The sequence below is a fragment of the Trifolium pratense genome, linkage group LG2, assembly GCF_020283565.1.
Source record: "Trifolium pratense cultivar HEN17-A07 linkage group LG2, ARS_RC_1.1, whole genome shotgun sequence".
In the NCBI taxonomy this organism is placed as follows: domain Eukaryota; kingdom Viridiplantae; phylum Streptophyta; class Magnoliopsida; order Fabales; family Fabaceae; genus Trifolium; species Trifolium pratense.
Genome location: NC_060060.1, coordinates 26,945,910 through 26,969,117, shown reverse-complemented (window position 1 = coordinate 26,969,117; position 23,208 = coordinate 26,945,910). Strand labels below are relative to the sequence as shown.

The window sequence follows — 23,208 nt, the reverse complement described above, 5'->3', positions numbered from 1 at the left end:
CCTCTTTGGAAAGCTTTAACAGATATTTGGGATAAATTCCAAGAAAATATGGTTTGGCAATTAGGCGATGGCAATACAATCAACTTTTGGTTGTACAAGTGGATTCTAAATGGTACCTCGCTTATTAATTCTAGCAGCCAAACTATCATTGATACTACTCTAAATGTGCGTGATATTCTGAATCCGGAAGGGGACTGAAACCAAAGCTACTTGACTGAGAATTTGACAACTAGCATGACCTACCAAATTTTAGTCATTCCACCCTCTAATGAGTTGGATGGTCGAGATATGATAGGGTGGGGAGGAACGAACACGAAGCACTTCACTGTTCAAAGTGTTTACAACATACAGCGCAGTCATATTCATTCTATAGAGGGGGAGTGGCAGGCCATCTGGGCTTGGAGAGGACCTCATAGAATACAAACTTTTATGTGGATGACAGCGCATGAACGTATCCTTACAAATTACCGTAGGAGCAGATGAGGTATTGGTATTTCTCCTTTATGCAATATTTGTGGAGCAGCAGACGAGACAGTCATCCATGTGCTACGAGATTTCATTAGTGCAACACAACTATGGCTTAGATTAGTGCCTTCTAATCAGAGTTCTAATTTTTTTTCTTTATCTTGCAGGGCTGGATATTCAAGAATATAACCAACAATTTCCATGGAACTCATGACCTAAAATGGACTTCGACTTTCATGGTAGCATGGTGGAACCTGTGGAACTGGAGAAACAAAGAAATTTTTGAAGAAGATTTTCAACGTCCAACTGACCCTACCTATGTTATTCTCAAGATGGCTACAGAGACTGACAACTGTCTCCACAATATGTGGAGTGATAATCAACATGAAACTACCTTCATTGGATGGAGAAGTCCTAGGGAAGGGTGGGTGAAACTCAATTGTGATGGATCTCATAACGATAGACTGTGACTTGCTGGTTGTGGTGGTTTGTTGAGGAACTCAGATGACACTTGGCTAAAGGGTTACTCACGAAAACTAGGAAATTGTGAGGCTCTCCATGCGGAAATGTGGGACATGTACCTAGGACTAGACCTTGCTCGTAGAGAGGGGATCATGCATCTTCATGTTGAAAGTGACTCTAAAGTCTTGATTGATATGGTGACAAAGAAAAACAGCTTTAAAGGAAACATACCCACTTTGGTCAGTCGTATTAGACAACTCTTGCATTTAAATTGGCAAGTTCAATTGTCACACATTTGGCGCGAAGGAAGCAGAAGCGCCGATTGGCTTGCTAATTTAAGTTACTCTCTAAGTTCTTTTGATGTTCATTTTATCGAGTCTCCCCCTAGGGAGCATCAGAGAATTCTTTTTTACGACATATCTGGGGCTTGCATGCCTAGGAGTGTTCGTTTAATTACTATGTAGTTTCATTTATTTTGGGCGTTAGCCCTCTACTATACCAAAAAAAAAAAAAAAAAAGAGAGATGAGAGGTATAGTTGGACATATTCATACACAGAAGATTATTTTACGAACATTATATAGAATAGATATAGATATACTAAATATGTAGTATATTATTTATGATCAACACATTAAATAATTTTTTATGAAAATGACAAAAGTAGATTAATACTCTATTAAGTTGATGAGCTATTACTCTATATATGAAAGACTCTTTTCTTTCCAGGACCAACATGAGTATAATCAATTTTAACTATTTAGGTTTCTTTGATTGTTAAAATTGTTAGGATTAAAACTCTATCTTTGTGTTATTCTAATTATGCAAAGCCTATATATAGACAAGATACAAGCAAACAGAGTGCGCGTGCCAAAGCTAGGCTCGCCAAGCCTCAGAACATGCACAAGCTCGCTAAGCCAGGCACGGCTCGCTCTCGCTCAGCCACCAACAACTATAACAAAGCTAACACATCTAACAAAAATGTCATCCCATCAATTTTGAAAAGTCTTGAATCCAATTTATTAATATGTGTTCTCAAAAAACTCATTGAAAAATAGCTTTGATTAATTAATTAATAACCAATAAAGTAATAGTCGTGAAAATCACTTTCACAGGAGTGGCCGCTGGCAGCCACATACACGTAAGTTGGTCTTCCACGACTCATCTTATTCACAATCATTGACTACCAATTTGCAATTTCAAAATAACGTGGAAATTACACCAGATACTAACTACAAAAATCTGCATCTTTTTCAAAGATTTTAATTTATTGTTTCTCATTAGGTGTATGTAGTGTAGCAGTGGTACCCTTTTTTTGGAATTATTTATTCAAATGAATAATAACATTTTTATCTACAGGTTTCCAAAACAAGCAAATAACACTTCATTACTTACCTGTTGACAACTTAATTTTGCATTTCATAGAGATTGAAATGATCCATCCATCCTTAATTATAATTAAGGTGAATAAGTATAATGTTCAAAATTCGAATTCCGACTCCTATGTATAATGTAGATGTTCAATTGTAGACGTCTATTTTTTTCTCATTTTAAAAACTCTCATGTTAAGTTTAATATGAGACAAACAAACGAGTTAGCTCATGGTCGTTTCCACATTTTTATTGAGATTCCAAAATGTATTCGAGACGATATTATGAATGAAACATACAAGCATCTTTTAGTAAAAAAAAAAAAAACATATAATTAAAATACCTTAAATTCACTTACCAATTTACCATATTTTATCAAATAATCTAATAGTTAAAATTTCACCTTTTAATTAAAAGTGAATAAGTGGATTTTTAAAAAAAAATAAAAAATAAAAAGTCAATATACCGGGATACCTACGCTAAGCTACATATAGTATAAGACAAATGCTAAATAGTGTCATCGGAGCACTCTTTAAGCCCTTAAATAGTAAGTTTTTTATAGAATTTTTATCGGAATGCGTAAAGTCAACTTATTAAAAATTGTAGTGTTTAACTTTTTGAATAAAAAATTTCTTTAAATTGAATGCTTCCTCAGACACTCGTTAAAAGAGACAGGAAAAGAGAGCCTCAAATTCCAATTCTTCAATCTTCAAAGCCGCCAATTTTCCACTTGATGGGTCTCACAGACGCAGCCCCTTCACCATAAATTTCATTTCAAACCGTTCTCTTTTTTTAGTGATCCTTTATTTCATTCAATAAATACGTTATATTTTTGCTTTTATGACCATTTAGACCTTTAATTACTTCTAAAACATGTTGAATACTTTTGTTTTCATAACTTAACTTCAAAAGCCAATAAACAGATCAATACCAAACGTATTCTTACAACTTATAATTATTCATCTTTATGTAATTCTAAATTCTAATTCATTAACCTCTCTTTACAAGAAAACTCTCTTAAACCTTTCTAAGATTCTTATTCCTCCACATAACAAAAAAATTTCATCTAGCTTTTCATTTTTTTTTCTTCTGTAGATTTCATAAAAACATGAAGAACTCAAATAATCAACAATCATTAAACTCTATTTCAAGACATTTCAATTCTAATAATCTTCAGCTTATTCGTTTTCTTTCTTATTTTATATTTCTAGCTTTTGGTGTCACAATTGGTATCATCATCAGTTTCTATCTTAAAACCTTTAATCTTAGTTTTCAATTCACACAATTTTCATCACAAAAAGAATCACAAATTCCGTCTCCGCCGCTGCAACCGGTAGTATATAATTCCAGCCTCAATCATACTCATATAGGATTGAAGAAATTTATTGAGCCTTCTCATGTTGTACATGATTTGAGCGATGATGAATTGTTATGGAGAGCTTCGTTGAGTCCGAAAATAGACGAATATCCTTTTGATCGAGTTCCGAAGGTGGCCTTCTTGTTCTTGGTAAGGGGTCCTGTAACTTTGGCTCCTCTGTGGGAGAAGTTCTTCCAAGGGCATAATGGGTATTACAGTATTTATGTTCATTCCAATCCATCTTACAATGGTTCAGAAGTTGAGAGTCCTGTGTTTCATGGAAGGAGAATTCCTAGTAAGGTTAGAGAGTTTATTTTTCAATTGGTTTTTATAATTCTAGTCACCTTTATCTGATTGAAAATTATTCTCTTGGTTCAATAATCAATATAGTCTATGTTTGTTATCACAGTCAATATGTCAGAATCACGGTGATCCACCGCGATTGCACAGAAGCTACACTAGGTAGTTTTTGCAAAATCACGGTGGATCATTGTGATTATGACATATATATCCATCATGATATCAAACATAGACATAGTTTAAGAGTGATTAGTAGAATGATCAAGGATCAAATAAAGTAATATGATCATGTTCTTAATCAAGGGCTATTCAGTGGTTGAAAATGTATACACATGTTTTTTTTTTATTTATATATATTTGAGAACTTTAAGGATGATTATATAAAAAATATTGATTTAAGTTTTGTGCGTCTGAATAATTTCAATTAAGAGGGAAGGGGGAGAATGAAATGGAGCAGAGCAGAGGGAGACAAATAATAGCTTTATGTAACAGTAATTGTAACAAATTTCAATGTTAGTTGAGCTTAGTCAATGATTAATTAGAGATGTTTAGGAAAATACATATAACTAGAGTGATGTTTTGTATTGAAGTAAATCATTATTCTATTTCCTTAGTAACATTCATGTATACTACAGAGTCAAATAGGTAAAAATAAGGGACCTTCTCCCTTTGAGAACTTGTAAGAATACAAGAGGAAATTATCACCACATTCACTTCATCACTTGTTGTAAGCTATAAAGCATAGACACATAGCATAGACACATAGGCCGACACATTGACATCTATAATAGTAATTTGAGAAAATTGAAAACTACGTCTATTGGTGTTCGACACTGACACGTATTGGACACAGAAGACGCCTTCAATATGAAGTGTCGGTTCTACACAAGTTTTAAGCAGGTCTGACCCATATAACACCATAGCTAACTTTAAATGAGCTCAAAGATTTCTGTGTAGAGTTTCAAATTAGTTGAGAGATGACCTAAAAATATATTTATAAGTGGGGATAATCATCACCATCCAAGTAGGTTTTGTAAGGTTGAATTCTATCTAACTTGAAATCCAAAAATGATACAAGTCCGTTGGGTCACTTGCTATCGGGTCAATAGTATAGGGCATGAAGGGAGTGTTAAAGAGTCTCACATTAATTGAGAGATAACCTGAATATATGTTTATGTTACCAAAATATATGAAATTAAAAATCAATCATTGTATATTACAAAGCACCCTACCAACCGTGGTTATGTGCAGTGGAAGATGTTAGTTTCTCAACATATCATAAATCATCATAGAAGTATTTTCAATCTTTCTTATGGCCTAAAGAGATGTCTATATTTAGTATTAGATGGTTCCTCAAACAAGAGGAGACAAGTTAGTTTGCCCAAATCAGGCAAATGAATTGATATTTATCTGCCCCTCATAGCATTCAAGTATGGTAGGTCATGAGGACCAAAATTAAGCCACCGTATTAACTGATAATTGGTAGCTGTTGACAGTTTGCTGAAAAATATTTCTAATAAATTCAATATTTGATATTTGCTAACTAGTTATCAATGCAATTCATATATATATCCATCATCATGTGTCTACCTCTAGTATATTGTATGGACCAATATGTACATTTTAAAGGGTATAATGCAAACACAAAATGAAGGGGAAAATCTGAGGAGCTAGGATAAACCAAATTCTGATCATAATTGTTTCAAATTTTACATTTGTCATATATAGTTTCTAGTACCATGAATTTGTTTCAATGTAGAAATAAACACTGATCAAAATTTAATAATACCCTTAATCTGATATTCACATAATGTTGTAGAAAGTAGAATGGGGAAAATTCAACATGATTGAAGCCGAGCGTCGCCTGCTAGCAAATGCGCTTCTTGATTTCTCAAACCAACGATTCGTTCTCATATCAGAATCCTGCATACCACTCTTCAACTTCTCAACAATTTACTCATATTTAATGAACTCGACACTAAACTACGTGATGGCATACGACAAGCCAAGTTCAGTTGGTCGCGGACGGTATAGAATTAAAATGTCCCCCACGATCAAACTTAGACAATGGAGAAAAGGGTCACAATGGTTTGAAATGGACAGAAAACTTGCATTAGAAGTAATATCAGACAGAACATATTACCCAACTTTTGAAAAATATTGCACCGGTTCATGTTATGCTGATGAACATTATTTGCCAACATTGGTTAGCATCAAATTTTGGAAGAGGAATTCAAATAGAAGTTTGACTTGGGTTGACTGGTCAAAGGGTGGACCCCACCCAGTAAAATATGTGAGACCAGAGGTTACTTGTGAATTTTTGGAGAATTTGAGGAACCAAACATGTGAGTATAATGGAAACAGCACAAATGTTTGTTTTCTGTTTGCTAGGAAATTCTTGCCAACTTCATTGACAAGGCTCATGAGGTTTGCTCCAAAGGTCATGCACTTATAATATAATTCATTAGTTATAAGTTACAACTATACAAAAGATTTCATTGATTCTTTTTATCTAGCAATTATTTTATTTTAATTTTTTTTATATAGATTAATTCACCAATCATCATAAAGTCTATTTGCTCCATGGACTTGGTGAGTTTTGTATTGGATTTCATATTTCATGCTACTATGTATGTAAGTTAAGATTCATAATATTAAATGTACGTATATTAGTAAACTATATTAAATAAAAGAAAGTTGGTGGACAAAAGTAAAGCATGTAAATTGCATTTTTAGGGTCCCTCTTCCATACTTTATTAATAAATGTGGTCAAAAATAGCAACCACAAACATTCTTTGATTTAGATAAAAAGCCATTCATATTACGTTAACCAAATGGAATAAAGAAGTGCTTCTCTAATTTTTCACCAATTCTAAATAGGCACGTCATTATAACTCTATGTAAACGTCATGTCTCATTCCTTTACTTAGCATAATATTCCTTGGCAAAAATTTTAACTTACAACTCTATAGCACTGAGGTAAATAGGTAAAATATCTGAAATCTTAAATATGATAGAGACATAGTTTTTAAGTATATAGGTAAAATATATTAAATATGATAAAGACATAGTTTTAAATTGTGGATCTCCATATCTATTGACAACTCAACATAATAATTTTAGCCTTTTGGATCTCAAGTTGGGGAGAGATTTTCTTGTGTTCCAATGCTTGTTGCAATTGGACGCGATAATTTTGAAGCTCAATATTATATAGCCAATGTTTAGTGTCACAATAGATATAATAGATATGTTATAATTATAAATGATCTCATAATTTTTCAAAAACTAAATATATTTTTTCTAAAATTATGGTGGATCACTTGTAATTTTTACGTATCCACCATAATATCAAATATCATAATTAAGTATAGAGATGCAGGGTTGATAAGACAAAGTGGATATACCGTAATAAATAAATAAATAAAGGGTCTTGTTAACATGTGTCTTTAGGGCACATGTTAAGATATACCAAAATAGAAATTCAACATTTAATGATACAAGAAATTTAACGCTTCAAAAATCAAAATGCACAAATTAGCATTTAATAATTTCTATTTTTGCTTCTTTAACATGTGTCTTAAGGGCACAATTCTCCATAAATAAAATCTGATATATATGGTAAAAAAAAGAGTTGGATAGGGTTATGTATAAGTAGTAAGATGAGTTATTTGTAGGTGGATCAAGTTGGGTCGTTAACGAAACCTGATCTCTGATCCGAACATAGGTAATTGGATTGGGCTGGGTCTAGAATTCATATTTTTTAGGTCAAACTTGAACCGACGTAATTTAGTGATGAGCATGTTGAGTTGGATTATATAAAATATTTTGTAAGTATATTATCAAAATATATGTAAGATTTTAATACATAAAACTCTTAAACTATATTATAAAAAAAATGTAACATTATTTTTCAAAACCGGTTAGCTTCACGACATGGGTTTAGAATTATAAACTTGCTACCCCAACCAAACCACTTTAACGAGTTTAGATAAAATGCAAGTTGGGGGGTTTGATTGCCAGATTAAACATACGGATAACCGGATAGCTATGAACACCCCTTGTTATTTGTCATGGTTATGCAAGATTATTGAGTGAACATCATTATGGATAGAGAGAGAGAGAGAGAGAGAGAGAGAGGTTACTCCATATATGAGAAGTTTGACTCTATGGTAAATTGAAATTCATTTTCTTTTATAGTTTTCATTTCTTCATCAATCAAGTGCACATTTTATTTTTCATTTTTTAGTGCTTATTTCGGGTTGTCATCACAAACAATCATCAAAGTGAGCAAACACAAGTCACCAATACAAAGGCTAACTTAAAAGATCTTGCAATATCATATAATCACAATTGCAGCCTTATCGAATCGACTACATTTATCTATATTTTATCGTTATATAAAAATTTGTAGCATAAATGCAACTCGAACTTATAACCACAATTTAAAATCACTCCCTCCGGTCCTTAATATAATAGAGACTTCATTTTTTTTAAATTCATTGAAAATGTAATGTATACATCATAATATGGACTAGATACGTTAGATTCTCGATGAATCTAAAAAATGAAATCTCTCTTATATTGAGGATCGGAAGAAGTACATTACATTACAATAGTGACATAAAATTTGAAAAACAAAAATAACCTAATAATAATAATTTAGATTTAGATTAATTACTTATACTATTACTTAGTTTCAATCCTTGGTGAAAAGTAAGATTATTCAGTGAATAGCTCCTCCAGCTCCAGTTGCATCATCAGACAAAGAAGGTGAATCATAAACCGAATCCAACGTGTCATGGCACGAAGCCACATCACGCAATTCCTCAATCCTCTTAACGACGTGGCTGATCTTAGGCCGTTGATCAGGTAGAATCGCAGTACACGTCAAAGCAATCTGCAACAACGTCACCATATCCTCCTCAGCATCCTTATACCTCATCAGCTCAAGATCAAAAACCTCAGCCGTCCATTCCTCTCTAACCACCGACTGAACCCACTTAGGTAGCTCCACCTCAGTTCCGCCGTCTACGGCGGAGGGACATTTCCCTGTTAATATCTCCATTAACAGAACACCAAAGGCATACACGTCGGATTTTTGGGATTGTTTTCGACCGTCTGATGATTCTGGAGCGCGGTAACCGTTGGATCTTCTGTTTGATGGAGTGGTGAAAATTGAGAGTCCGAAATCTGCCACGTGTGCGTTTCCAGAGACGTCGATTAGGATGTTGGTGGATTTGATGTTACCGTGGGTGAGATTATTGTTGTGGTTGTGAATGAAGGATACACCTTTTGCTGCTCCAGATGCTATCTTTAGCCTTGTGGTCCAATCAAGTGGGGTTCTTCCTGGTCCTCTGTTACCTGTTGTAAACACAAAAGAAAAGATAATTCATCAGGTTCTATTTTATTTGCACATTGCTATTATTGGTCAAAATCGTCTTTTTATATACTAGAATTAAGAACTTAAACTTGTGTGTGCATATACTTATTATTCGTGCTAATTGGTTTTAGAGTACCAGTTATGAAGTCCAATACACATGAAAATTTAAGTTTTTAATTGCTTTGAGGGTTTTGTGTGACATGCATCGAGGTCAACTAGTCATAGTGTCACTGTCACTTAATCTATGTTTGCCGTTTGGTATCACATTTGATATGATCTACCGTAATTTTTCAAAAATTACATTCAGTAACTTCTGCAAAAATCAAAGTTGTGTTACTTCCATTCCGACATACTTCACTATGGTACCAAAGATACACTTAATCTTGTCTCATCATCCATCCCGTCCCGTCTATAGAGTAATTTAATGGGGAGTGCAATTTGATATTTCGTAAACTTGGGGTTTCAAATTATGAACACATACAATTTCTTGACCCAAAATGGCCAATTAGTGTAGAATTATGAGTTGGAATACTCTTCGAAAGAAGTTGACAGTTTTATTTGAAGAGAGATAGACATAAAAAACAAATATTTTGTCCCATCATTATTAATTTTTTTTTTCCCAAACATTCATGTCAGGGAAGGATCCAGGAATTTTAGTAAGTGGGGTTAAAATTATAACGTAAAAAAATATAAATTGTTATTTATATAATTTTAACATTTTCTTATACAAAATTACTTATTTTGGTTTATTAGTCAATACTCATAATATACTCATTAGTATTATAAATTAGTCTTATTAATTTTATATTTGTTATAGTGCAATAAATGAACTATATAAAAACGATAATATCAAATATATGGGGTCACATTGCATAAATAATATTAGTATTAACTAAAAATATAATAGATAAGTGGGGTCGGCTGACCCCACCGCCCCCACACTAAATCCGTCCCGGTTCATGTGTCTATCTTTCTTTAAATTGAGCCATCCATTTGTCATTTGTTTTGAAAAATGAAAATGATTTTAACCCTATAATTATTTAAGGGTCTTGCTAATGTGTCCCCTAAGGGCACATGTTAAGGAACTCAAAAGTAGAATTATTGTATTCTAAAATATAATACTTTGACTTTGAAAAGTGAAAATACACAAATTTTAAGAAGAATATTTTTATATTAAATTGCTTATTATGTGCCCTTAGGACACATTTTAGCATTTGCCATTATTTAAAGACATCATAATATCTATTGAGAAATCTAGAAAAGTTTAAAATATATCTTTTTTTTTATAAGAAGTTTAAATGTGTATTAAACAAGAACGTTGAAATTCAATTATCACCCTCAACAAAATATTCACAATACTAAGAACATCTACAATTGAGCTCCTCAAATTTGAGTACTTAACTGGGTCTCACGTGTACATATCATTCATTTATTATTTTTTAATAATAGTACCTAACAAGTACTCAATCCCTCCAACCCAGCACCTCTAAAAAGTTCTAAATCTGTCCACTAATAACTCTATATCTCATCAATAACACTACATCTTTATAAGTAGGTCCCACAAAAATATATTATAATGATGAGAGAGAGAATACCTATTTGAGAAGCAGTACCTATTAGGTACTCAATGAGTTTTGCTCCAATAATAGTACTTAATAAGTGCCTATATAAGTACCTAATAGGTATTACCATTGGAGATGGTCTAATAGGTCCAAAGTTATCTCAACTTTGTATCTATTTGGTATCAAGAAATTGTTAGTTCTTAGAAATATTTCTCTTCCTCCAAAAGAAGAGAAATAGACAAAAATGAGATATTCATAAAACTTATTTTTAAAATTGTATCTATCCAATTTTCTATATGTACCTATCTCATAAATCAAACTTTTCTATTTGTCCATATTTTTATAAGAAATGGTAACATCTCCACTTACATTATGTGTATTGACCCTTATCTATGGCTTGTTTTGTTTTGACCTTTTTGTTTACATTCAAATATTCTAATTTCCGTGTCCTAATAGTGAAAGCTAAAAGCCAAAGGTAGTTCTGAAAAGCAACAAAAAGTAAAAGGGAAATATATAAAAAGACAATATGTGAATTCTTTGTCTTTTCTTTTTATAAAAGAAAAGAATCAAACACAGCTGGTTGAACAGTATGTGAATAGTACATTAGTAGTACTAGTTCCTATTCTCTGATTGTGCAGCTTCTGCAGAGAGTTAACAACATTTCTTTGATCTGTATCAATTGGTAGTAACATTAATTAATTAAGGATGGCATGGAAGGATCGATAGGGACCTGTTTTTGATCTTGTTGTGCTCTAAAACAGAACAATTTTGATCACATGGTCCAACATAATCAAGATGGTCCCCTATTTAAGTATACCCTACATATGCATGGGTCACTTGTTTACTAGCTACTAGACCATTATCACATAATAATTAGGTTTGTTTGTTAGGTATGTTCAATTTTTTTTAGGTTTGTTTGGCTGCACTGCACAGAAGAGGCAAGAAGAAAATGGATTCTGCCTCAATCAGAAGCCAATTAACAGAGTCATTGACTTTAGTATTAAGCCTCAATTAGCTATTACTATTTGGTAATGGAACAAACAGTATTTTAAATTGCGGAACACATTCTGTGATGCGGGCAACAATATTGCAGATGCGGCAGTCTGTAACGCCGCATCAGCCTGCATTGGTATTGTGATTGTAAATCACTTAAATATCTGCATTGCAATGTTGCGATGTCTGTCACATAGTACATCGGCCGCATTAGACTGCATCAGATTAGACTGTAACACTAACGAACTATATAGCAACTAATAAAATCAAAATCTGAACCAGCATAAAAAAAGATGGAAAAAAAATGAAGTAAAAGAAACAGAATGAAAAGAAATCATACCATGAAGGAGCCAGAACAAGCTGCCATTAACCATATAATCAAAGACGAGCAATTTTTCATCCCTTGCAAAATAATAAGCTTTCAAGCAAACAATGTTGGAGTGTCTTAACTTTCCAAGAACTTCCATTCTCTGCTCGAACTCTTTCTTCCCTCCAATCTGAACCTCTTTCAACCTCTTCACAGCTACAACACTTCCATCATCAAGAACAGCTTTGTAGACAGTGCCAAGTGTACCTTTTCCCAACATTTCCGCTGAAGCACGAAGCAAATCCTCTAACTCAAACCTCTTCGCCCCTTCGAAAAACACCATTTTATTACCTTTATCCAACCCTTGTTGCCCAATATAAACCATCTTTTGATTTTCACCCTCTATACTCTTTGAATTCGACTCTGCTTCTTTTCTTTCCTCCATCTTGTTAGAGTGGTTGCGCCAGAAGTAGCAGTATAGAAGCAATGAAACAATGGCGAGTACCAATACATCGCCGAGGATAATTGTAATTAAGACCAAAGTCCCCATTCTTGGACCTCCATTTCCATGGGACTTGTTTCCCGGCATTGAACCCGAAGAAGATGGAAGTGGAACCAATGACGAAGCAAGGGCAGGAACATCTTTACATTTTTGCAATGGTTTACCACATAGAGACGGGTTTTGTGTGAAAGACGAATCTGGAAAACCCGAAAGTAACTCCGGTATTCGACCAGAGAGAATGTTACCGGAGACATTGAAGTCTTGGAGGTTAGAGAGGTTTATATTTGGAATGTGTCCTTCAATTTGATTTCCGTCAAGGCGAAGAGTGAGGAGGCGAGACAAACTGTTGACATTCACTGGAATCTCACCAGATATGTTGTTATGGGAAAGATCAAGACGGTAGAGACGGGTTAACGAGGTGAGTGATTCCGGGAACTCACCGGAGAAGTTGTTGTAAGAAAGGAAAAGAAGTCTTAATGAAGTGAGGTTGGAGAGATTCGGAATAGGACCGTTAAAACTGTTACGTTTAAGGCTAAGAACACGGAGCTGAGTGAGAGATGTTAACGGTTCAAAGGAGCCGTGGAGGTCGAGGTCTTCGAGGACAAGGCGGGAGACACGGTTTCTAAGACAGGAGACACCATACCATGTGCATAGGTCTGTAGTAATGTTCCATGAAGTGAGTTTGTTAGATGTGTCGGAAGCGATTTTGAATGCAAGTAATGGATGGAAATCTGGATTTTTTGTGGCATGAGTGAGGAGGAAGAAGTGGCATGTTAGTGTGATGATGGTTATGTGTAGAATGGAAGAAGAAGGTGGTTGTGCCATTGTTGGAAGGAGAGTTAGAGAAGAAGAATATTTGGAAGTAGATGAAATGGAGTGTTGAAACTTGTGCGGTTGGTTTTGTTAAATTTTTTGTTTATATATACCCCACAACACAACATTGATTACAAGATTCAATCACATTATCATTATGGTATCTCATTAGTGAGCCTGCAGGGATGTTAAACAAAAAATTTAACAAACGTTTTTAAGTTCTCAAGGGATAATTTGGTAGAATGGGAGTGATCTCCAATTTTTTTATCGATTTAATCTGGTTCGGAGTCAGTTCTACCATCAAGTGGTTTCAATACTCTCCGATTGCGGGGAATCGAACCGCTTGGTGACAAATAATTACTATATCTTGGACATATTAAAACCATATTCAAGTCAAACAAAAATTATCTACATGTTTTTTTTTTCTAATGAAACCCCACTTGTTAGTACTTAAAATGGTTTTATATAACCATGAGTCAAAAAAGAAATTCATATGTATGATACTTTAAATTCCAAATCTTAATAAGTGATAAATTAGATGTGCAAGTAATAAAGCAAGTCACGTAGCTTATCCCAAATTAAAGTAACTTGTAAAAATTTGTCTAGTAATATGGAGTTTGGCGCAAGGTAAGTAAAGTCCGGTCAAAAAATTGTTCCATCTAGGATTCGAATTCAGATTCTCAAGTTCATTAGCCAATTGAGCTCCATGTTTTGATTTCTTTTAAAAGACTTAGAATGCCACATTTTATACTTTTCACTTCAACACCGTAAATCATAAAAAAAAGCATATATATATATATATATATATATAAGGTAATTAAAATCCGATTGGATCGGTTGAATCGTAAATCGGACCTACATCCAGTTTGATCAAGTATGAAAACTTCTATGCTAAACAATCGAGAATCATGTTGATTTATGATATTTTATGTTTTTAATAATGTAAAATTATATTTTCAAAAAATATGGTGTAAAATTATGAATATTGTGTAGTTATTAAATTTGGTTTATTATTATTTAAAAATATAATATGTATTTGATCAAAAATTGTCTGATCTGGTGAGAGATTTGGGTATATGCATGAGATCCTAAGTTCGATCTTCATTGTCAACATTGGTTGAATTTCGATCCAATCAATTAAATCTTAAAGTGGTGCACGCAGGTTCAATGATCGGTCCAATTTTAAAGGTGGATGGGAACTTGAACCTACTGTATCTAACCCACATAATCCTTCACCTATTTTAACTTTACCTTGGTAGAACACTCCAACATCATTATCTCTCCAACCAATCCCTCCCAAACTCTGGAATCATCCAATCAAATCACCCAATCTCCTGAACCTAATTTGAATCTAGACATACCTCAACCTCCATCTCTAGCCTTCCCTCAACTTGAGGAATTTCACTCCTATTTTATCAAGAGGAAAGTCTTGTCTCTATGAACCTAGAAGACATAAAGATCAAATGGGAAAGTCTGGCCTGAGTAACGAGTTGGATGTTGAAAACAAGAGGTGCTAAACTTTAGAATTGTTGTTGCTTCGCTTTTTCAGTTGTTTCACAATGTTGTTGCAAGCAATGAAGGTAGTTGTGCAAAAAAGGAACATGAGAAAGTTTCTTGCTCCTGGACTTCAAACTCTACTATAATTAGTCTCAACTTCTATGCCTTTATTGAATGATTTTGGACCTATAATGGCAAATGGTATTTAGGTTCTAGAAACCACCATTGAAGAGTCACTTCCTCCTGTTGCTGTACTAAAGTATCAGTTTGATCAATTGATTACGACTACAAGTAATACTCTAGTATCTCATTGGTCAAGACTTGATAGTTTGTGTGAACAAAACCAAGCTGTGAGTGAGCAAAATGAATAACTTGTGGCTAATCAGAAGAAACTTGAAGATAAGATGGATGTGCAAGCACAAAAGTTAGATTCCTTGATGGCCAAGCTTTCACAAATAGTGTCAAGGAATCCTTAGATTTTTTTCCTTCTATTTAATGCATATTTAATCTGTTTAACTCTGCTTATTTAATATATTTTGTTACTAATACTTTGTGCCCTGCAATATTTCTTTCTTTCTCCATGTTTTCTTTTTGTTGATGACAAAAGAGGGAGAGAAAAAATAATATTAATTCACTCTGATTTTGCTCTGGTTAAAACAAGTTAAATTTTTACTATAGCTTAATCATAAGGTGAGTATTCATTATGCTCTGTACACATTTTCTTTAAGCAAAATTGTTCGTCAAATATGGACATTTATCATCATAAAAAAGGGAGAGATTATTGAACAAAATGGATTTAAGAATAATAGCCTCTAATTTTGAATTTTGATGATAACAATATTTGCAAGAATAATTTGTTTCTCTAATGTGTTTGTTCCTCTCCGTAACATTTAATGATGCTCTGGACAAGATAACTTAAGCTTTGGAACGCATAATACTATCAAACTCTAGATATAATCATTATTATCTGTATACACACATTCTTCCTCTGTACACAACAGAAGATTAGGGAAGTCAAAGTCAACACTACACTTCATCCTCTTGACATATATTGAAGATATATACTTTGTCATCCTCTAGGCCTACTCATTTGTATCATGGCAAAATGATTTTTTTGAAGAATTGAAGCATCTGGTGATCAAGAGAATATTCATATAAGAAGAATGAACACCTCCAACGGTCTAATCAAGCGATCCAATGATATTGACATCTACAACAGTTGGATATCAAGACAAAAATAGTACGAGAAAACAACTCCACTAACTTCACTACTTGCAATATCAACAGAGAAATCGCAACGACCTAAGATATGAGAAGAATTCAAATGAGAAGAGAATATCTTTGAGAAATTTAATGTTCTTTGATGATGGAAACAGATGAGAGGAGACTGATACAATCTGTGTTTCCTCTTAAATAGTGAATATTAGAGTATGTTGTTCTTTATGGATAACCAACTGTGTCTTTTTTGGTAGTACTAATGATGTTTTTTTTGGGGGATAGTACTAATTATGTCCTTTTTGGGTAGTACTTAACTTAAATATGTAATTGTCACTTGTTTGCTCATTTTGAGTAATTTGGCCAGGATACGTTATTTAAAAATTAAAATAAAAATTAACATTTCCAGTTTTTTATGTAACAAATAGGTAAGTTTCTAATTTATTGCACCATTACATTTTCAGTTATATCCCTTGTTGCAAAAACGTTGACTTAATCGTTAATGAGGTGGATTGAACGATAAACCTTGTTATCCGGAAGCCAAAACATAGTTTTCAATTCAACATCACTAAGTTAACGGCCTCGTTGGTGTTTTTGTAACGGAGAATAATTTGAAGAGCAACAATGCAATAAATTAGAAAGACAAAAAATGCCCATTATATAAAATGGGGGACAAAAAATGCATTTAAGCAAATTAGAAATTTAAATTACTTATTTGTTATCTAAAAAACATAAACAACTTATTTGTTACAAACACAAAACTTAAAAGACCCCAAGGGCTCGTTTGGTGACAGGATAGGATAACTGTTATCATATTTTGTCTCAATCAGTGTTTAGTGACACAACATGATATGATAAGTTTATCTTGAAACTTATCCTATCATGTTCCTCTAGTTAAAAAGTTAATCCTAAATTTGAGCTGGGTTACTGGCATAATAGGATAAGAAAATAATTTACTTATTTATTTTATAAAATATATTTTAAACGGGTCCTATCTTTGTCCTGTTTTATATCTTATCTTATCACTATCTTATCTTACACACCAAACGGGTCCTAAGATGAATTTGGCATTTTAAATATAGAGAGTAGTACCAGGTTGGGTGACCTCCCAAGAAGTTCTTGTGTTGCACCTCTTTTTGGAAACCAATCATTAGTTGGTCCAGTGGTGATTGAAACTGGACACGCCATACTTTGGTAAGGAAGATCACATTTCCATTCCCCGCAACTGCGATCAGGAAGGGGCTGGAAGCACTTGATGCCAAAATTGACCTCCAAACCTGATTAGGCGGTCCAATGTGCCAGATACTGGTGATGAAAAAATAAAAATAAAGATAAATTTTTGCCGTTTAAAAATATCAAAATTGTTAGATCAAACATTCTCTCACACAATGTGGGTTCTAGGCATGACAATATAACTCATACCCGCGGGTACCCAATGGGGAAAACTGAGTTGACTGAGTTTGGGTTTAGGTTCGGGTTTGAGTTTTCTCCGATTTTAAAATACAAGGGTGGGGCGGATAATAGAGACATTGATACCTACTCCGAACCCGCCTCGCTTATGTGTAATTACATTTTACCCCTCTTAAATTATAAATGCATAAACAAAATCTTAAATTATATATGTCTGTGTTTATTTTTAAATTGAGTTTTAAATAAAATTGCTTTTTTCTATTTATATTCTTTGTTTAAAAAAATCATATTGTCGAAAATAAATCGTTTTCAACTTTTACCGCTTTTATAATTAAAAAATTACCAAAACTTAACCAAATTCATATAGAAGCGAGTTGGAATTGGGTACGAGTTTGGTGTTCTACTTTTCATACCCGTTGAGAATTGAGACGGATTTGGAGAAACTCGAACTTTATGGGTTTTAGTTTGGGAAAGTCAAAATTCACCCCTGATTCGCCCAATTGTCATGCCTAGTGGGTTCTTTCCTACCAACCAAATTATCTTTATAAGCATGAGTTGGAAATCGAACACTTGAACCAATTCGTGGTACTATTGTTAATTCTTTTTTCTCCCTACCAAAATTAATTAAAAAATAAATAATAGTAAGATTTTGTCATGGGTTTCGAAAAAGAGTTTAATTGATATGCATTGACGGTGTAAAATAGTTTTACACGATCGTCCAATAAATAACCATCATTTTGTCATGTCATGTCAAGAAAGTGGGGTGAAGTGGGGTGATGTGGCGGAAAATATGATTGGTATTGATTGACTGTGTAAAATTATTTTACACCGTCGGTGCATATCAATTAAATCCTTCGAAAAAAGGGTAGGCAATGAAAGCTTGGTTCAAGAATTTACATTGACAGTGACACCTGAATCGTATGCTCTTAACCCCAAAGCAGACCCCAAAAGACAACAAACAAACTACTCAATAATAACATAAGAGAAACAACCGAACATATTCGCATGAGACTCTTTCTACTTTCAACTCCAAAACCAGTCTTGTTTTCTCACTTAATTCCCCAATTACACGTTTAAATTCCCCTTCTTAGATCAATTCAAGTCCCTTCTTTCACGTTTACCCCAAAAATTCTCTCTTTTTTCTACAAAACCCCTTTTTTTCCTTCAACACATGCAATGTTATATAAAGACACAAATTCTTTAAGATCTACCATGTGAATTTGTTTCTTCCACCCACCATTTTACTCAAACTACTTTGCTTTTAATTCGTTAACTAACTCTGTTGAATTGCCATTAAAAGGGTACTTTTAGATTCTAATATGAGTAGTAATTGTCAAACTTCTGATAATAGTCATAATATCAGGAATTTAATCTACAACGCTGGTGCTGGTGCTGCTGCTGGTAATTTTTTGTTCTTTTTTGTATTTTTGGTTTTGACCCTTTTCTTATTTTGAGTTTAGCTTTAATGGGTTTCTCTCAAAATCTTAACTTTTTTTGTGTCTTATTCATTTTTATTGTTAATTTTCATGTGTTTTTAAGAATTGATTGTTTGACATTGTGATATGATTATAGGGGCAATAGCTGCTACGTTTGTGTGTCCTTTGGATGTGATCAAGACAAGGTTACAGGTTCATGGTCTGCCACCTGTGCAGAAAGGTACACTTCTTGTTAATTTCTTAATGGGTCATGGACAATGTTGAGGTTGTTGTTGGATTTCTGTTAGGTTTAATTTTTCTAATTGGTTAGTTTAATTCCTTTGAGTTTAATTTTTCTGTTGAGAGTTAGGTGTTTGTATCATTAATATGAGGCTTAGATTTTTTAATTGTATTGTTGAAACTTGATTAGGAGTTCGGATAGTTCAATTCAGAGCAGTGTTGTCAATTGCAAATAGCGGAATATAGTTGTCTGTTCAAAATATGCTACATTATAGTGTTATACTATTGCGCTGCAATAATAGCTGCTATTTGACAGCACTTTGTATTAAATCGTGTATCGCCGAAGAATAGCGGTTTGTTAACTTCTGCTATACTATAATAGTGCTATAGGGCCGCTGTATCTGCTAATTTGACAACACTGATTCAAAGTATCACTGATATATGTAGTGCTACTGTAGTAGTACTATTTCAGTATGAATAAATTTTGGAGCCTAACCTTTAATTTTCTCCTAGGTAGTGTTATTATCACGAGCTTGCAGAATATTGTTAGGACTGAAGGCTTCAGGGGAATGTACCGTGGCCTTTCACCAACAATATTGGCATTACTTCCAAACTGGGCAGTGAGTTTCTTTTATCGTTGCCTGTTTTTGTGTTGTGATTAGCGGCTGTTGTAGTAAAAGATGATATGTTATGTGTAATTCGGTTTAGATGAACAATCAAAGACAAGGTATAATTGATAATAAGTGATAACTGCATAATTTGGAGTCACTGTCATACGGATCTTATGAAAAACTAATTAATCATCACAGCAAATGTTATTCGTCATAAAATCCTTTGTACTCTCTATCTCTAGGATATAGTCTTTACCAGCCAACTTGCAGACTTATTTATTGCTTATAACCACTAGCTGGCAAATTCTTGATCTACTCAACAGTTAAAACTTTTATTTTTTTTTATATCTTTATGTGCTTAATTTTGTAATGGAATCTAGTGGAATATTCTGCCTCAGTGACTGTTTAGATCTGGAGAGATAAACAAGCTTTTGCATCTCTATCGAAAGAGAGTTATGTTTGGCAATTTGTTCATATTCTTCTTATGCCTACCTTTTTAAAATACATCCATATTGTTTACTGTTAGTAATTTCATTTTATGGATCTTGTGTACAGTTTTTTTCTTTCTTGAAAGGGCTTATAATTAGGGACAGAGGTAGTATTTCTTATATTAGAAGATGAACAATCTTTTTATTTATTGGTTTAATCATATGTTTGTAATGGCTTCTCTTCATATTCACATCTTTTGAAATGACAATAAATTTATTTCAACTGTAGGTTTACTTCACATGTTATGAGCAACTAAAGGGATTGCTTCGATCACATGGTAAATATTATCAAAATGATTATTGCATTTGTTCTTGGAATTATGATACTATCTTATGCCTACCAATTCTGTTTACCTCAAATCCTTTATTGACATTTGCTGAATTTACTACTTTTTACATGACAATATTTCTTGGTAATACTATCGCAGAGGGTTGCGACGAACTTACAGCTATTGAAAATATTATAGCTGCTGCTGGTGCTGGGGCCGCAACAGCAATATCTACAAATCCATTGTGGGTTGTTAAGACAAGACTCCAAGTGAGTTAATGTTTCTCATGTCTGTAATCTTGCAAAATATATGTAAAACGGAATGCACACTTTTTTTTCTGTTTCTTTTTTTATTTTTTATTTTTTACTGTTGACGTGTTTCAATCAAACATATATTTGTATGATTCTGTCACCGTATTTATTTTAAAGAAATTTAGAGTTTGCAAGCTATCCATATTAGAATGTTTGCTATCCTAACTAATCGGTTAAATTGAATAGTTGTTGCTGTATTGTGTTTTAACTTGTATTCGTTGGTTGTACCTCTTTCTGTTTCAATGATGATTATTATCAAAATATGAGCTCTTTATTTCACTTGTTGATTGATACCGATACATGCTCTTGTTATGTTCGATATTAATTAATTTTTTCCCCCTGATACCTGTTAGACGCAAGGAATGAGGCCTAATGTTGTTCCTTACACGAGTGTTCTTTCCGCTTTGAGAAGGATTACACATGAGGAAGGCCTGCGAGGACTATATAGGTAGGTCTTCTGTTTGGTTCTTATATTTAAGGTTTATGATTTGATTTAATATTTTATGAAAATACAAAGGGTTCATGTCTAGTATAATACTTTTATTTGCATTATGTCTTTCCCAATGAATAGTAGCTAGCTGATAACTTGTTAATCCTATATCATGAGGAAACAATAACATAAACCAGGCTTTTTTTTTTCACAAGGTGGGGTCGGCAATATAAAAGACATGATGGTGGAAGCCATATTTAGGAAGACAGTATAAAATAATAATGAGTACTTTTTAGATGGGGGGATCTGTATTTTTTATTAAATATAACGTAGACAGCACTGTCAATTTGTGTACATAACTTTGCCAAATAATATCTCTTCTCAAGAAAATTAACTGAGTTCCAGTTAACATCTATGTATACTATTACTTTTCTTTTAAAAATGATGAAAATCTGAGACATGCTGTCATGAAAAGAACTTGGCAAGAGTGTAGCTAAGATTACATTATATGTTAATTGGTTAAAGTGAGATGAATTATTAAGAAATAAATAAGAATGATTAAAATTTAGATGACTGATATAATTCTATGACCAATATATTTTCAGAAAACAAAAAAACAGATCAATCATTTAATCGTATTCAGTATTCAGTCTTGTTGGAATTCCCTAATGTTTTCTATGCAATATTTATATAATAATGTCACATCATCATTTGGATCAATGAGTATAATTTTCTTTTTCCAAGTTAAATACAAACAGAAACTAATATTTTTTGACAGCTGTCTTCCTTGGTACGTCTTGTGCTGAGTAGACTTTTGTTTATATAAATATCTCATTTTGGCTTGTTCAAAAAAAATATTTTTTGACAGCTACAGAAACAAAACTTATAATGTGATAAGTTGAATGTTTCTTGTGTATTTAGTTGTGAGTTCTGATGGTATTATATTCTTTGATGCAGTGGCATCGTGCCTTCATTAGCTGGCGTAAGTCATGTAGCAATTCAATTCCCAACGTATGAAAAGATAAAGTTATACATGGCCAAAAAAGGTACGATTTTAGTTTTTATAAATTCAGTGATCCTTGAAATAAGCACACAATCTTTTGTATTTTGTATACGATGCTTATCCAATGAGGATTTAAAATGTTTCAGATAACACAACTGTCGACAAGCTAAGTCCTGGAAATGTTGCTATCGCGTCATCAATTTCAAAAGTAACTGCCTCTGTAATGACTTATCCGCACGAGGTAATACGTTCTCGACTTCAAGAGCAAGGTCATGCGAAAAATAGTGGTGTTCATTATGCCGGGGTTATTGACTGTACTAAGAAGGTTTTTCTTAAGGAAGGCATCCCGGGATTTTATCGTGGTTGTGCAACTAATCTATTAAGAACAACTCCATCTGCTGTTATTACATTCACCAGTTATGAGATGATATACCGGTTTTTGACACGAAGTATACCGCAAAATGAGCCTAGCAAACCCAAGCCAGAAGCCAGTGCCGTTAATACTAAAAATGGTGATGATAAGGATCAATCACCATCTCAATCTAACAAGATTCCTCTCAGAAACAAAGAGCAACTAACAAGACATTGATTTACATTTTCTTTTTTATTTGCCTTTTATCACATTCAATTTATATCTTGGTTGCGATGATTTTTTCTCCTTATCAGCATGCAAATGCTCAATTTTACCAGAATTGTGAATTATATATTAGCAAATAAAATAAAAGTGCAGATGTGAATATGAATAAGGCCATGTTTTGATTTATGTTCTATTCAATCCTATATGAAAATCAATGATATTTCATTTTGGTA

General features: G+C 33.2%; 3 protein-coding genes across 3 annotated transcripts; 2 read left to right on the top strand and 1 right to left on the bottom strand.

Annotated features, from left to right (window-relative positions):
* Positions 1-2,959: 2,959 nt before the first annotated feature.
* On the top strand, positions 2,960-6,670 carry LOC123911682 (glycosyltransferase BC10-like). Its single transcript, XM_045963154.1, has 2 exons — positions 2,960-3,952; positions 5,772-6,670. The coding sequence occupies exons 1-2, from the start codon at positions 3,404-3,406 to the stop codon at positions 6,405-6,407; spliced, it is 1,185 nt and encodes a 394-aa protein (XP_045819110.1). The 5' UTR covers positions 2,960-3,403; the 3' UTR covers positions 6,408-6,670.
* A 1,596-nt stretch (positions 6,671-8,266) lies between these two features.
* On the bottom strand, positions 8,267-13,666 carry LOC123911681 (probable leucine-rich repeat receptor-like protein kinase At1g68400). Its single transcript, XM_045963153.1, has 2 exons — positions 12,228-13,666; positions 8,267-9,313 (listed from the first exon to the last, which is right to left on the bottom strand). Exons 1-2 carry the CDS (start codon positions 13,519-13,521, stop codon positions 8,676-8,678), a joined length of 1,932 nt encoding a protein of 643 aa, XP_045819109.1. The 5' UTR covers positions 13,522-13,666; the 3' UTR covers positions 8,267-8,675.
* A 4,909-nt stretch (positions 13,667-18,575) lies between these two features.
* LOC123911680 (nicotinamide adenine dinucleotide transporter 1, chloroplastic-like) lies at positions 18,576-23,208 on the top strand. The gene is made up of 8 exons (XM_045963151.1): positions 18,576-19,032; positions 19,204-19,287; positions 19,800-19,906; positions 20,615-20,663; positions 20,814-20,923; positions 21,319-21,413; positions 22,353-22,441; positions 22,545-23,208. The coding sequence occupies exons 1-8, from the start codon at positions 18,951-18,953 to the stop codon at positions 22,985-22,987; spliced, it is 1,059 nt and encodes a 352-aa protein (XP_045819107.1). The 5' UTR covers positions 18,576-18,950; the 3' UTR covers positions 22,988-23,208.

Excerpts from the sequence above, each read along its gene's own strand:
- LOC123911682 (XM_045963154.1), top strand. The coding sequence starts at position 3,404 with ATGAAGAACTCAAATAATCAACAATCATTAAACTCTATTTCAAGACAT. Across the intron at positions 3,953-5,771 it reads GAAGGAGAATTCCTAGTAAG|AAAGTAGAATGGGGAAAATT; the intron begins GTTAGAGAGTTT and ends ATAATGTTGTAG.
- LOC123911681 (XM_045963153.1), bottom strand. The coding sequence starts at position 13,521 with ATGGCACAACCACCTTCTTCTTCCATTCTACACATAACCATCATCACA. Across the intron at positions 9,314-12,227 it reads CTTGTTCTGGCTCCTTCATG|GTAACAGAGGACCAGGAAGA; the intron begins GTATGATTTCTT and ends TGTTTACAACAG.
- LOC123911680 (XM_045963151.1), top strand. The coding sequence starts at position 18,951 with ATGAGTAGTAATTGTCAAACTTCTGATAATAGTCATAATATCAGGAAT. Across the intron at positions 19,288-19,799 it reads TCTGCCACCTGTGCAGAAAG|GTAGTGTTATTATCACGAGC; the intron begins GTACACTTCTTG and ends ATTTTCTCCTAG. Across the intron at positions 19,907-20,614 it reads CATTACTTCCAAACTGGGCA|GTTTACTTCACATGTTATGA; the intron begins GTGAGTTTCTTT and ends TTTCAACTGTAG.